Source organism: Salmo trutta, chromosome 19 (assembly GCF_901001165.1).
Source record: "Salmo trutta chromosome 19, fSalTru1.1, whole genome shotgun sequence".
Lineage (NCBI taxonomy): Eukaryota > Metazoa > Chordata > Actinopteri > Salmoniformes > Salmonidae > Salmo > Salmo trutta.
This window is the reverse complement of record NC_042975.1, coordinates 43,313,052-43,329,387: the sequence shown is the minus strand read 5'-3', so window position 1 is coordinate 43,329,387 and position 16,336 is coordinate 43,313,052. Positions and strand designations below refer to the sequence as shown.

At 45.7% G+C, this 16,336-nt stretch overlaps 1 protein-coding gene across 2 annotated transcripts in view; it reads right to left on the bottom strand.

The window, feature by feature from the left end:
- Nucleotides 1–519: 519 nt before the first annotated feature.
- Nucleotides 520–16,336, bottom strand: part of LOC115154643 (gamma-aminobutyric acid receptor subunit alpha-3-like) — a 160,572-nt gene continuing 144,755 nt past the window's right edge. For both annotated transcript variants that reach the window (XM_029701089.1, XM_029701090.1), the window contains exons 8-10: nt 14,569–14,721; nt 7,539–7,744; nt 520–1,032 (exon numbers count right to left, since the gene is read on the bottom strand). In XM_029701089.1, the coding sequence (XP_029556949.1) occupies nt 691–1,032; nt 7,539–7,744; nt 14,569–14,721 (701 nt within the window). In that variant the 3' untranslated portion in view covers nt 520–690. The remainder of the gene's footprint in view (nt 1,033–7,538; nt 7,745–14,568; nt 14,722–16,336) is intronic.

Here is a 16,336-nt window from a genome sequence, read left to right as displayed (position 1 = left end):
TATCTTAAAGATGTAGGTATTCAAAAAGGCACACTGCTTCTTTCTCTTTGAGCATACTCAGCCTGTTAAAACAATAAAAGTCACTGGACTGGAAAATGCACAGGCAGGCCCATAGGACACAAAAGCAATTCCAGATGATATTGCGTTGGGTCTGTTGAGATTCAGCGCTAGCAGAAGGGCAGACACTGAGGATTATTAATGATGTTCCAATGGAACTGTACAGGCTGCCCCTGGCTATAAAAGCCCACCATAGTGACAATAAGCCAATGGCTCTCCTTGCTGCATTCTGACGCAATTCAGAGTGAATGGTGTGAGTGTGTGTGTGTGTGTGTGTGTGTGTGTGTGTGTGTGTGTGTGTCTGTGTGTGTGTGTGTGTGTGTGATGCACCAGGACCTGATCCTCTGTAATGAGCTAACTTGAAGGATTCAAACACATGCTCCCCCTTATCATGTCAGAGTGAAGAGAAAGCATGTCCAAAACACCATCCGGCTATTCTATCAAATAAATAATCAGGAAACAACAAATGAGCATTTATAGATTGACTATGTACATACAGATCTAAGAGAATGTTTGTCTTCGACCTATTGAGACTTGCAAATATCAAAATGAAGTCCAAAACAATGATACAATAATATGTCGTGGATCTCTTGGCCTCCTTCCACCTCAGCCTAATAGTTTGTCGGAGTGACTCTAATTGTGGGTGGTGGACCTGGGGGAGGGGATGGCGCGCGGCTTGCTGTTGATGTACGTGGCCCAATAGACCAGGTTGAAGATGAAGAACAGCACAGGGAAGATGATGCGTGAGATCTTGTCCACTCTGCTGACGCGGTTGTAGGACTTTATGGCTTCCACGTAATTGTCGTCCATTTTAGGGACCTTGTGGCTGTGGTGGTGGTGGTGGTGTGTAGCTGTGGTGGCACTCCTGGAGACGGTGGTTAAACCTGGGTCCTTTACCACGTTGATGGTGTAGGTAGTTCCGACAATGTTGAATGTGTTATTGGCCTTTTTGGAAAGGGAGGCAGATTCTCTTCTCTGTAAAGAGAAGAGAAACTGAGAGAATCAGGGCTGGATCATCAAACCCTAACAAAGGCCTTGTTTTCAAAATGACAACATTACCTGGGACTGTTTTGACTGGGGGTGCAATGATGCTCAAGATGCATGATGGGAACATTATGACATCCCTATTTTGCACCATTGGGAGCTAAGCTGAAAGAACTCAAGGCCCTAGTATAGGGATCGGGGCTGTAGCCCTACCAGCCTAGACAAAAGGCCAGGGTCATAGAACATTACGCATCTACGCTCCAAGAAATGGCAAATCACATGAGCCTCCCTGACAAAATATGCATACATCACAGTGAGAACAGGAACACCCCAGGGCATGGCATACACAGGTCAGAGGTTTATGGGCAATATTATGGTTTAATTTCAGAGAGGCTTGTTATTTTCTGAACCACTGAAAGAAATGGGGCAGAGCAGAGTAGTGGGCAGGGTTTGTCTAGGCTGCTGGCACTGGAGAATTAGTGGTAGGATAAGAACAGAGCAGGATGAATCAATGCACCTGTAAACAGGCCTGACAAACTACCCTCGGAGGACTGGGGCTGTACTGTATATAGGCCATAGATTAGGAATGAAGCCAAGGGGATATAAAACAGATGGGTTGGGAACAGTTTTAGGTCTCAAAATCCTACCTCAGGAAATTCTTAGATACTTTTTCATATGTCAGAAATACACCTACAGCTGAGACATTCATATGCTGTATTACATTAGTATGGCCAGGCTTGCATCAACAAGGTGTTGATTCATGTATTAATTGGGTAAATGGGATATAACAACCAGGGTTCTATGATGTATTTTTGTCTTAAACCACAGCATCAAGGAGAACTGGCCGATCCAATTGGACAAGCAGGCCAGTCAGGGGGGCTAACACAGAGGGTAATGGTTTGCATTTCACCTCAGATGTACAAGGTGAATGGAGGCTACAGAATGCACAGAGGATACAAGTGGCACATGAACAATAGCGCTCCATCCGTTCCAAAACAACAACAAACTACCAGAGGGGCTTCAAACCAGAATAAAGTAGCATTAATGACGTTCAACAGAGAAAGAGTATGCTGTCTGTCTGTCTGTCTGTCTGTGATCCTGCCTGGGCTGGACTAGGGCTCTGTTTTACCGGGTTGGACCAGGGCTCTATTTGCCGGGCTGGACCAGGACTCTGTTTTCCCGGGTTGGACCAGGGCTCTATTTGCCGGGCTGGACTAGGGCTCTGTTTGCCCGGGCTGGACCAGGGCTCTGTTTGCCCGGGCTGGACCAGGGCTCTGTTTGCCCGGGCTGGACCAGGGCTCTGTTTGCCCGGGCTGGACCAGGGCTCTATTTGCCCGGGCTGGACCAGGGCTCTGTTTGCCCGGGCTGGACCAGGGCTCTGTTTTCCCGGGCTGGACCAGGGCTCTGTTTGCTGGGCTGGACCAGGGCTCTGTTTGCCGGGCTGGGCCAGGGCTCTGTTTGCCCGGGCTGGACCAGGGCTCTGTTTGCCGGGCTGGACCAGGGCTCTGTTTGCCCGGGCTGGACCAGGGCTCTGTTTGCCGGGCTGGGCCAGGGCTCTGTTTGCCGGGCTGGGCCAGGGCTCTGTTTGCCGGGCTGGACCAGGGCTCTGTTTGCCGTGCTGGGCCAGGGCTCTATTTGCCCGGGCTGGACCAGGGCTCTGTTTGACGGGCTGGGCCAGGGCTCTGTTTGCCGGGCTGGACCAGGGCTCTATTTGCCCGGGCTGGACCAGGGCTCTGTTTGCCGGGCTGGGCCAGGACTCTGTTTGCCGGGCTGGACCAGGGCTCTATTTGCCCGGGCTGGACCAGGGCTCTGTTTGCCCGGGCTGGGCCAGGGCTCTGTTTGCCGGGCTGGGCCAGGGCTCTGTTTGCCGGGCTGGGCCAGGGCTCTGTTTGCCGGGCTGGACATGCACTCTGGCTCTATCTCATGCCAATATCAGTGGAGAGGGAGTCTTTTAGTGGTGACGACTGCTGCCCCCTGGACGCCCTGAGGCTTTCACAGGGTATTGATTCCTCCTGATCCAACAACACCCCGGGCCCCTTATATCACAGCTTAGATCAGCATGAGTAAGGGATAACTATTAACAAGCGTCTCATGACCTTTACCACAGCTACCTAAGCTCATTTATCCCCGGCATCAGGTCTGCTCTTAGCCTACCACCCTGACATACAAGGCCCTGCTAGTACACACCTGCCAATCAGCTTAGTGGCGAGGGACTCCATAATATCATTTTGAGTTACGTAGTCTGAGATACAGGCAGAGGCAACCATAGCATGGGGCTTTGTTTAGAAAGTAATGTTCTGCAAAACATTGTGTGCCACTATACACAAGAGTACACCAAAATTGCTTGAGGGCAGACTAACTTTGTGTGATTATATTAATGCTTTCGGCTAGCTTGGGGCGTGAAGACTCCTTAGTGTGTTTGCGTGTGTGTGTGTGTGTGTATATGAGTGCCCCTTGGCCCTGAGTGGGGAGTGTTGGGAGACATTGCCTGTGCATTTGTATGTGTATGTGAGGGTGTGAGGGTGTTTGTGTACAAGGCTGAAAGTGTCTTGATGTGAGTGTATGCAGGGGTAACAGAGTCGGTTGGGTCTTACAGTGTCTCTCTGGGTCTGTGTTCGGAGAGTAGGTGCCTTATGGGTTATGGCTAAGAGTACCAATACATGTCTCTGTGCTCTGTGTGTGTACTGTACGTGTCTGTACGTGCAGCCTTTGTGCTTGGATGTGACAGCACATCTTGGGGCTATAAGTGTGTCCCAGTGTGTGTGTGAGTGTGTGACAAATGTTTTTGGAGTTAGAGTAGACGTGTGTGCACGGACAGGTTTTGGGGAAAAAGTGTCTATCTGTGTGTGTCCGTGTTTGCATGTGCGTGTGTGAGAGTACAGTATACTGTAGGTGTATGTATATGTGTGTGTATTTGTGTGGGTCCGTGCAGGTGGCCTGGCTTGCTGGGAACGATGACAGCTGTAGAGGTGGCTGGTCCCCACATAGACCTGACTGCAGCACAGCCTCATTACTGCAGTGTGCGTTACAGACTGTCTGTCAGCCAGGATAAATTAAACATGCTTTCAAATCCCTAATCAAGGTCAGCTCTGCTTCTCCCCTGCGCTAATGCCCTAAAATGTTATCATGTCATGGAAATCCAACCCAATATATGTTTTGTAATTCAATCCGTTCTTATCAGTCAATAATCATAGAAAGCTGACTAACTTGTCTGTGCCTGTACCCCTGACTATCACGCCCTGGGTCTCCAGTGGCGAGGAGAAGAGAGGAGAGAGAAACCTCATTAGGTTGCATGAATGGTGCTGCTGCTACTGCCGACCAGGCCCACATGGCTGGCATGTCTAACAGGACACATCGGACTAAAAAGGGCAACGTTGCGAGTCAGAGGAGCTCCACAGCCACTGAGGTAAATTACCTAACATCGACCCTCCTCTGGCTCCTCACTCCCAGCATCAACTGAGACACAGTCTCTCACAGCCTCTCAGAGGCTCTCCTCAGGGTCCCATGCCAATAGGGTCACCATCTGGCCCCATCAGGAGAAGGCTGCAGCCACAGCCTCTGATGAACAGAGTGCTACTCCCAACAGGACACTCAGCCAAGAGTCCTTCCACTCTCTCCGAGGAACGGCCTTTTGATTACACTCACTTCATACACACATCTTCCCCTGTGACGCTCTTAAACGAGGATAAAGAATACAGAGTTTCATCCAGCACCTCTCCTGAAGCTTTTATCAGTGAGGGACTGTGATGGGTGTGCTATCGCTCCCCGAGTGACCCCTACCCTCACGTATCCATCACCACAAACTGCCTGCTCAGCACAGCCCAGAGAACACAGGACAGACATCCTGCTGCTGCTGCTGCCTTTAAGACAAAGCAACAAAGACAAATCTTCCTCCACTTACTGCATTGTAATTCACATAACCATCTGTCCCTCAGTGACTACAGAAAGGTTTCATGTCAGCAATTCGCCATGGTGTCAATCATCCAGTCAACTTACAAAGAACTTAAGAGTGTTTAACTGATGGTAGTCCTTCATACTCAGCATATCATAAAATGGATTTGTGACACTGTAAACATCTGTTGCAGTGACTGAAAGTCTGAGATATTTCTACAAATATTGACTTGGGTTGACAGAAGCACATTAAATAGTAGACTTTAGACTTGTACATCGAGTCTCAGATATTCCACTTTAAAAACTTACCAGGAGTTCACCACTTACTTTTAAAGGGCTATTTTGGGATTTTGGCAAGAGTCAGATGAACAAATGGATACCATTTTCATGTCTCTGCATCCAGTATGAACAAAGTTAGAGGTAGTTTCAGGAGCCAATACTATCTAGCATTAGCGCAATGACAGAAAGGCTTTGGTATCTACTAGTATGCTAGCAGTTACCAGAGTTCCAGTCATTGCACTAACGCCTGTTAGCAATTAAGCTATGCTAGTTCTCAACTTCCTTGAAACTGTACACAGAGACAAAAAAAATGGGGAAGTAGATAAAGGGCTTTATTGCCAAAATCCTGAAATATCCCTTTAATATCCTCACAGCTGTTCACATGAAACACATCCCCTGATTGCACCCAAAAATTCCTAACTTTTCTAGCATCAAAATGCCTACTAGCATTTTTGCGGACCCTGAGTGTCAAAATCACAATGTTTAATGAGATCCTCATATAACCCCATGCCTTAATTATCACTATCTCACACTGTCTCTCACTGTCTCTCTCAGTGTCTCTGTGTGTGTGTGTGAGGTACACTGGGGTTTATGTGCTGTACGTGTCTCTGTGTATGAGAGACAGTGTGTCTATGTATGATACACACAGTTTTAATTTGTACAGTGCATTCGGAAAGTATTCAGACCCCTTAACTTTTTCAACATTTCGTTACCTTACAGCCTTGTTCTAAAATGGATTAAATAGTTTTTTTCTTCTTCTCGTCAATCCACATACAATACCCCATAATGACAAAGCAAAAACAGGTTTGTAGAAATTTTTGCAAATGTATAAAAAAATTCGAAGTATTGAGACCCGTTACTCAGTACTTTGTTGAAGCACCTTTGGCAGTGATTACAGCCTCGAGTCTTCTTGGGTATGACGCTACAAGCTTGGCACACATGCATTTGGGGAGTTTCTCTCATGTCAGGTTGGATGGGGAGCGTCGCTGCACAGCTATTTTCAGGTCTCTCCAGAGATGTTAGATCGGGTTCAAGTCCGGGCTCTGGCTGGGCCACTCAAGGAATTTCAGAAACTTGTCCCAAAGCCACTCCTGCGTTGTCTTGGCTGTGTACTTAGGGTTGTTGTCCTGTTGGAAGGTGAACCTTCGCCACAGTCTGAGGTCCTGAGTGCTCTGGAGCAGGTTTTCATTAAGGATCTCTCTGTACTTTGCTCCGTTCATATTTTCCTCGATCCTGACTAGTCTCCCAGTCCCTGTCGCTGAAAAACATCCCCACAGCATGATGCTGCCACCACCATGCTTCACTGTAGTGATGGTGTCAGGTTTCCTCCAGACGTGACGCTTGGCATTCAGGTCAAAGAGTTCAATCTTGGATTCATCAGACCAGAGAATCTTGTTTCTCATGGTCTGAGAGTCCTTTAGGTGCCTTTTGGCAAACTCCAAGCAGGCTGTCATGTGCCTTTTACTGAGGAGTGGCTTCCTTCTGGCCACTTTACCATAAAGGCCTGATTAGTGGAGTGCTGCAAAGATGTTTTTTCTTCTGGAAGGTTGTCCCATCTCCACAGAGGACCTCTGTCAGAGTGACCAATGGGTTCTTGGTTTGTGCATACATTTCTAAAAACTTGTTTTCACTGTGTCATTATGGGGTATTGTCCATTTTAGAATAAGGCTGTAACGTAACATAATGTTGAAAAAGTGAAGGGGTCTGAATACTTTCTCAATGCCCTGTATGTGTGTGATATACAATGCTTTTTCTGTGCTCAGGATACCTGCTCTGGGAGTTGTCCTCCCCCACCCCCTGCTGCTCACTCTGTTGTGTCCAGGACAGAGATCCTCCTCTGTGGGGTTGTTAATGAATAAATAAAGTGTCTCTTTACAGATTACCCAGGGCTGCCTTCGCCAGCAGGCAGGGATAAGACCTTCTGTCAGTGTTTCTCCTCATTCCCACTACAATACAATATGAGAGCTCTGACCAGCTTCCCTTGCCGCATCTCTGAGCAATTAGCTCTGAATACGCTCATTTTTCAGGAGGTTATCAGTAGAGGATAGATAGAGAGCATATAATCTAGAATGAGCAAAACGCCACTCCACTCTAGAGAGGGAGAGAGTGAGAGAGAGAGAGCAACCCGAGAAGCGAGCCAAGGAGGAGACAAATACACTATCTAGCAGATGAATGAGGATGGAGACAGTTGTGATTAGCTACAAAGCACACAAAGAGGGAGCAGGGCTTTTACGGGATGTGTGAGCAGTTACATTATCCCGTTTTAACCTTTGAAGTACTGAAACTACCTCCATGTACTGTAGGTATACCATAGCTACAGAACTCACCCTCATCTCCTGGGCCTCCTTCTTTCCGTCCCATGCCCAGCTGCGCTTGGTGAAGTAGTTGACTGTGGCAAACTCTATCAGGGCAGAGAAGACAAAGGCATAGCATACCGCCATGAACCAGTCCATAGCTGTGGCATAGGCCACCTTGGGCAGGGAGTTCCTGGCACTGATACTCAGGGTTGTCATGGTCAGCACTGTTGTGACCCCTGGGTACAAAAATAAGAGAAGCAAAGGGAAAGAGAGAGTGTATTAATTGACAAACATACTTTGTACACACACACACACGTACAGTACACACAGACCCAATTGGGCTGAACAACAGTAAACATAACGGTGTGTCATGGAAAGAAAAAGCATCATCCTTGAATATTCAGTACATGGTGTCACAGGGTGTCCTGACATACTTCAGAAAGTATTCATACCCCGTGACTTATTCCACATTTTGTTGTATTACAGCCTGAATTCAAAAAAGTTCTCACCCACCTACACACAAAACCCCATAATGACAAAGTTCTTATAAAATGCTGCACATTTATTGAAAATTAAATACAGAAATATCTAATTGACATTCACTACATGACCAAAAGTATGTGGGCACCTGCTCATCGATCATCTCATTCCAAAATCATGGGCATTAATATGGAATTGGTCCCCCCTTTGCTGCTATAACAGCCTCCACTCTTCTGGGAAAGCTTTCCACCAGATGTTGGAACATTGCTTTGTGGACATTCTTCCATTCAGCCACAAGAGCATTAGTGAGGTCGGACACTGATGTTGGGCAATTAGGCCTGACTCACAGTCGGCGTTCCAATTAATCCCAAAGGTGTTCGATGGGGTTGAGGTCAGGGCTCTGTGCAGGCCAGTCAAGTTCTTCCACACCGATCTCGACAAACCATTTCTGTATGGACCTCGCTTTGTGCACGGGGGCATTGTCATGCTGAAACAGGAAATGTCCTTCCCCAAACTGTTGCCACAAATTTGGCAGCACAGAATCATCTAGAATGTCATTGTATGCAGTAGCGTTAAGATTTCCCTTCACTGGAACTAAGGGGCCTAGCCCGAACCTTGAAAAACAACCCAGAACATTATTCCTCCTCCACCAAACTTTACAGTTAGCAATATGCATTCGGGCAGGTAGCGTTCTCCTGACATCTGCCAAATCCATATTTGTCCGTCAGACTGCCAGATGGTGAAGCGTGATTAATCACGCCAGAGAACGCGTTTCCACTGCTCCAGAGTCCAATGACGGCTAGCTTTACACCGCTCCAGCCGAAGCTTGGCATTGCGCATGGTGATCTTAGGCTTGTGTGCGGCTGCTCAGCCATGGAAACCCATTCCAGATGAACAGTTCTTGTGCTGATGTTGCTTCTAGAGGCAGTTTGGAACTTGGTAGTGGGTGTTGCAACCAAGGACAGACTATTTTTACGCGCTGCGCGTTCAGCACTCGGCCGACCCATTCTGTGAGCTTATGTGGCCTACCACTTCACGGCTGAGCCGTTGTTGCTCCTAGACGTTTCTACTTCACAATAATACAATGAACTGACTTGTTGGAAAGGTGGCATCCTATGACACTGCCACATTGAAAGTCACGGAGCTCTTCAGTAAGGCCATTCTACTACCAATGTTGGGCTATGGAGATTGCATGTCTGTGTGCTCGATTTTATACACCTGTCAGCAACGGGTGTAGCTGAAATAGCTGAATCCACTAATTTGAAGGGGTGTCCACATACTTTTGAATATATAGTGTATATTTAAAAGCCAGGGCAATGCATGGGGGAGGGAGGAAAGATGGTCTTGAGAGAATGGCTTGTAGGCCTCTCCAGGTCTCGCACCCCCTGTGAAATTTGGTGGAGGATCATTGATGATCTCGGGGTGCTTCAACAAGGCTGGAATCGGGCAGATTTGTCTTTGTGAAGGACACATGAATCAAGCCACGTACAAGGTTGTCCTGGAAGAAAACTTGCTTCCTTCTGCTCTGACAATGTTCCCCAACTCTGAGGATTGTTTTTCCAGCAGGACAATACTCCATGCCACACAGCCAGGTCAATCAAGGTGTGGACGGAGGACCACCAGATCAAGACTCTGTCATGGCCAGCCCAATCTCCAGACCTGAACCCCATTGAAAACCTCTGGAATGTGATCAAGAGGAAGATGGATGGTCACAAGCCATCAAACAAGGCCGAGCTGCTTGAATTATTGCGCCAGGAGTGGCATAAATTCACACAACATCAATGTGAAAGACTGGTGGAGAGCATGCCAAGATGCATGAAAGCTGTGATTGAAAATCAGGGTTATTCTACCAAATATTGAATTCTGAACTCTTCCTAAGTTAAAACATTAGTATTGTGTGTTTCTTTTATTAATATGAACTTATGTATTATTATCATCTTTGCATTATTCGAGGCCTGACAACACTGCATCTCTTTTGTTATTTTGACCAGTTGTCATTTTCTGCAAATAAATGCTCTAAATTACAATATTTTTATTTGGAATTTGGGAGAAATGTTGTCAGTAGTTTATAGAATAAAACACAAATGTTAATTTTACCCAAACACATACCAATAAATAGTAAAACAAGAGAAACTGATTATTTTGCAGTGGTCTCTCAATTTTTTCCAGAGCTCTGTATATATGTATTTTTACATTTTTATAAAAGTACAGACACAGAGTTTCAAACTGGTATATCATAGACTGCAGTTGGGGGGGAAGTTATGATGCTTTGAAAGTTGCTAAACGTGTTTTCCAATTTAGGAGACAAGTGGGATTGTCCTCCAGAAAGTAGTCTTGAACTTTCTCCCACTGAGCTTTGTCGATAACACCAGCTAAATTCAGGGCTGTAGCAACATTTTTATAGTTCTCCATAGCTATATCCTTCAAAAAATAATAAAAACCTGATTGTAAAAATGTTTTTATTCCCAATTCAGATAGCAGAGTTAGTGTTTGAGATGCAGCTACAATCTAACCTCTCCATCCCTGGCTCCAGAGCTGCCTAACATCTGTCCATGCCCCCTACTACACCGGCTCCCTAAGTCTCACAGAGCCGCGGATTGGAGTCGCCCCACAGGAGAGCTCCGCTGAGCTTGTCTGATGATACACAATAATCCCTGTATTGATACAGTACAGGCGGCTAGGCAGTCCCCTGCCATCTGTCTGCAGAACTTGGAACAACCACTTCATAGGGGGAAGAGGAGCCATGGGTGGATGGGAGAGAGAAGGGGCTGCTTTGGAACAGATGCAGTAGCCTGGCAGAGTGGTGCTGCATTTGATATGGAAACCCTGCTGGCTGATCACCTCATGGAAATGTGAGGAGCGCACACTGTGACCTGCAGCTGGAAAGGGATGCCAACTACCACACAATGCCCATGATGGTGGGTAGGGGAGAAGCCTACCAGGGGCTGTAGGCGTTAAGTAATTGGACAGACCTCCTCCATTGACCACATCCATTGTGTTGGATTCTGTATTGACCACCTCCATCATGTCTGACAGTGTGACACAGCCATCATATCCACAATGAGATTTAATGTAACTTTCCTGGCATTGTTTGACACTTAAAAGCTTTGGGGAAAAATCATCTGCCACCACGGATGTCATTACACAGGCAATCAAAATGTTGAAACAGAAACAGAGACCAAGATACTGATTAGATTTGTCCATCTAGACCAGCAGCTAGAAGACATATCACAGAAGCATTCCAAATGTGGCTGTGCAATAAACTTACTGTGTGTCAGGCCCAATGTAGATTTGAATTACAATACAGGAAAAGATTTTAGAGGATAAATCAATTGCTGGGTGAAATGTGAATCTTTTATAGGTCATTGTGCCTACTGGCCTTTGTATTCTACGTCTCAGGGAATTTAAAGAACGAAATGAGAGGAGAGCAGAGAATGGGTGTCCATCAAAGCCGATATAAGCAATCATTCCACTTCAGCTGTTCCCACTTGCCGCATCTGTTAGAAGAAAATATAGGCTCAGAAAATGGACATTGTGCAGCTGAAGAGGTCAACTCATTTGACCACCTCCTAAATAAGAAATGTGAACTTATGGTCTTACTGTTGATTTATGCAGAAGATATAACTAGCCCCATTACTATGTTTGTTAGGTGACTACATTTAAAAACTGTTATAATCGGTAGCATTGAGACTGCCCTGTACTGCTTATACTTAATGTGCATCGTCAATGAGTAAAATATAGCATCATTTAATATTAGTCCGTGCTAAAGTTGTAGAAAATATTGACAATTGGCAAATCCAATCTCCCCATATTAAAAAAGATCAGGCAATTAAAAAAGATCAATGGGCGAATGTCCATTGTCACTGGAGATTGTATTGTGTCCACTGTGTAATACGTCCGCTCAAACCATTAATTATACATTACACTTGGGTGAATGAGAAAATGACAAACCGGATTTTCCACCCCAAAAATATCAGGTCATTTCAGCCAGATTCTCCAACCAGGCCACACGCTAGGGAACAAATTATTGATTAAATATCATCTTTCGAACAGTGCCCGGGAGCTGCTCATACTCATAAATGTAGGTTGGAGAATTGGCTGCTCTTTATACGAGACAAGTCACCAGTTTTTCCTAAAACATTTAGACCGTTTTAAAGCCCTGTGGATGGCTCAGAGAGCAGGAGGTTATCAGGGGCTGGTTGTGAAGAGCAGTTAAAGTGACTGTCCAGTCAGGGAGGATAGTCTCAATCTGAAACCTCCTCCCAGCTAACAGCAGGACACCTGTTTACCTGGACCAGTCCTGTGCCCTGAGGCCATTCTCACTTCCATTAACTCCACACCTGTCCTTTAAACAATTTTGTGCCTTTGTGCACTTCCATTACAAGTGAGAGTTGGCTCATTTTGAGTAGACAACAAACACACATACTGCTTGCTGTTTGCTGAATGGTTCTCAATGTCCTTGGCCTTGTTTCAACTGAACCTCCATTAGAAAACACATGAGATGTTGTTCTTGAAAGGGTTGACAGACTAACAGCTTCTTACTGTGACTTTTCTTGGGAATGAAAGGCCTTTGTTTTACAAGGAAGTCAGTCATAGAGCTGAGGTGAAGGCCCCTCCTTCATGAGAGGAATATGGGACTGTGAGAATGGAGAATCCGAGGCGAGGGGACTGTGCCAGAGAAATATACCAGATCATTTTCACATGGCTGTAAGTATGTGAACTCCTCTTTTTTTTGTTGCACCTTACATGAAAAGCAAATCAAACCAAATCATAGTGGCTAGCCAGTGTATTTCTCCACTGTGCTTCACTGCATTCCCTGCCCTGCTCCGCTCTCAAACACTAATTAGCCGCCAAACAGGGGGAGGCACTTTGGGTTGCCATGACACAGTCCTCATGGCAGGCTGAGAGGTGAAGCCGTGGGTCTCCATAAACGAGGAGAGAGGAGGGGGAACAATGTGCCGCATGCTCTTATTTTGGAGTGTGGGGTAAACTGATTAGAAGAAACACCTGCTGGCTGACCTCTTTACACGAGAGGCACTAGGTAGTGAGATTAATGTTTTTCAATGACTCCATTTGTCCAATTATTCATGTTTCCAGAACTGTTAGTCACAGTATAAAGAGCTAGTGGCCGGGTGTCATGCACAAGATCAGCTGTGGTGAAACCTGTCAAATATCAAAGCTGTATGATTTACACACAGATACATTTGTAGGTGTGTTAGTGACTCGTGTTTGTGTGGGTCTGTGCATTAAAGTTGCATATGCTAGCAGTAACAACAAACAAAATGTCTTTGCCAATTCTTCTGCATAATTTGAAGTCAAAGTGTCATACTACAAGCCTACAATAATACCGGATGTGTCAGCAGACCATAATATACTTCATTTTCTTGGTGTTTCTTGAGCTTCAGTTACCGTTTGAAAGTTTTAGGCCTAGATTGGGAAATGTTTTCTCCAACTGAAGGTTTGAATGTTTTCATTATTTACCTCGACATTGCTTTGGAGGGCTGAGCACAACTTGTCTGTTACTATCATTTCCCCGAAGCGTGAATAGGCTGCCATTTCTTTCTAGTCTACCAACTCAATTTGGCAGAGCTCATGTTTCATTCTGCTCCATCACAGAGGAAGCAGGATCTCACCCTTCCTAAGTCTCCATAGCGATGTTGGCAGGATCAGCTGTGCTTTGCACCTGATACGTCTGCCCTACAAAAAGTGTTGACGAAGCCAGACACCTTGCCAAAGTCAGCAAGAGCTCAATAAGCAATAATGTCTTAAAACTTGGCTGGCTTAAACTTTCTGCAAGGCACGTTCAATATCCCGACGCGAGAGATGCAACTGCAACATTTCTTTGTATCACTCTGTCCCTGGAGGTGAACAGCCTCACTTTCTCCAAGTTAATTCCTTTCCAAGTTTGCTGGCGCTAATCTTTAATTAATTAGGTGGTTTTGCGGTGGCCAAGTTAATTACAGGTCAATCCTGTGATCCAAGAACAGTTTTAAACCCAAATGAATCACTGTCCAAGACCCAACAGAGCCAACATGGGCACCAAGCTGCTTTTTACACTTCGCTGTGTGAACCACAACTTCTCAAAGATGAACTTTTTCTACCCCTCCCCTGGCACTCCAATTTACTGATTGCAGCTGATGATGTGAACAAAAGCAGCTCCACAAATGCGTAAGCTGCCGTTGCTGAACACTTGTTTTGATGTAGCTTCATAATTTAAACAATAGCACTCCAAACTGTCAGAATGGTTCAGTTACTTGTTAAGTGCATTTCGGGGTTAAGGAGATAGGGGAAGTAACTCAAAGAATACGGTTAAGGAGATAGGGGAAGTCACTCAACGAATACAGTTAAGGAGATAGGGGAAGTCACTCAACGAATACGGTTAAGGAGATAGGGGAAGTCACTCAACGAATACGGTTAAGGAGATAGGGGAAGTAACTCAACGAATACGGTTAAGGAGATAGGGGAAGTCACTCAACGAATACGGTTAAAGAGATAGGGGAAGTCACTCAACGAATACGGTTAAGGAGATAGGGGAAGTAACTCAACGAATACGGTTAAGGAGATAGGGGAAGTCACTCACCGAATACAGTGCGGGCGGGAACCGACTCTCTGTTTAGCCAGAAGGAGACCTGAGACAGGATGACAGTCATGATGCACGGGAGGTAGGTTTGAATCACAAAATAGCCAATTTTCCTTTTCAAATGGAAATACGTTGTCATCACTACATATTCTCCTGAGGGGGGAGAGAGAGAGAGGGAGAGACAGAGAGAGAGAGGGGGGGGGGAGAGAGAGAGAGATGCAGAGGACATGAATTATTAATACAGCTCATGTTCAGTCCAGATAAACACAAGCACCCTGCTGAAATATTCAGAACCATATTTATGAAAGTAAATACAGTTGAATACATGCTAGCACAGCACTGGGAACATTTTAATACAGTGGCATGCATGCTAGCAAAGGGAAGCCGAGTGTGGGAAGCCGAGTGTCTGTTTGTGAGAGTGGATGTTAACTGATCGCTTGTGTACCACAGTGTCTGGTTGTTAATCACCTCATCAAAAACCAGGCTTCCCTAAACGTGAAGCCTGGGGAAGTCCATGGTAGAAAAATAGCTAAATAGGGGTAGGAACCTATGTATGCCGATTTTGTATATAGAGCACACTTCTGGCAAAACAGAATTCAGTTTTCCTCCAGATTTTCTGCCATCTTCTGCAACGTTACAAACTAGCATAGGTAACAACTCTCTGCAAAATGTCTCCTACCCGGTTTGAAAACAGTAACCAACATTACACGCAGCACCAACGGCCATGTGGGGGAGGGATCTTGAAACGCAACATCCAATCAAAATCTAGGTTGTTAAAGGCAAAGATTGGTTTTCCCACCACTGTTGGTCCGGATTAGATCTGTTGCCCTCGGCAGCAGTAATACGCCGACAAAAAGAGCTAGTGTGTGTGTGATAGGGCTGAGAGTAGCACACCTACTGTACCTGTGTGGGTTCAGCTCCTAAGGAAAAGAAATATGTGATACAGTATGACAGGCTATTAAATATGTCATCTCACGACTACTGTGTTTTAAAAACATTGCCTTGATCCGCAGCCACCAATGTGCTGAGAACCTTCCTGGATGACAGATGCACTCCTACAGTACATGCAGAGTAGAGGTGACACATGGACACTATGTTTATTGACATGGTCCAGTATGTACCACAAATACTGAGAAAACCCCGTGGTACAAGATTCATTGTGGTGTCTCAGATTGATCTCACATTCAGTGGTTGAAGGCAGTGATGTGAGTCAGTAATGTGAGTCAGTGATGTGCCACTAATGTGAGTCAGTATGAGGCGTCTCTGTGGTGTCACAGTGAATGTACACAAAGGACTGTTCCAACATAACCTACTCTATTGGAGCTGTGTACAGGGTACAACCCTCCTCGGTCCCTATCTTCCTCACCCTGCCTGCCTCTATCACTGCAGCCATGAAACCAGACTGAGACAGTGACAGTAGTAAAACAAAGGGACCTAATGCATCACAGTGACTAAGTAGAGGTTAGTCATTATCTGTCTCTCACAGGGACCTGCCTTTTAGAGAGCAGGCCACTTAAATGACTTCCCTGATTTGAATAGCAGTCTGTGCCTGGTAAAAACAGGTTGACACTCCCCTAAGAGAAGAAAGACAAAACTGTCAAAATTGTGGGTGTTGTAGATAAAGGGATTTCACAGCTGCTATGGAAATCAGAATTTAAGATCAAATGAATGGCTGATCAACTGTGCTGGCTGACAGAATTTCCTATAATTTAGTGCCAATTCAAATGGACTCCAGACCAGAGCTCAATCAGAGGAAAAGTGGAGTTCT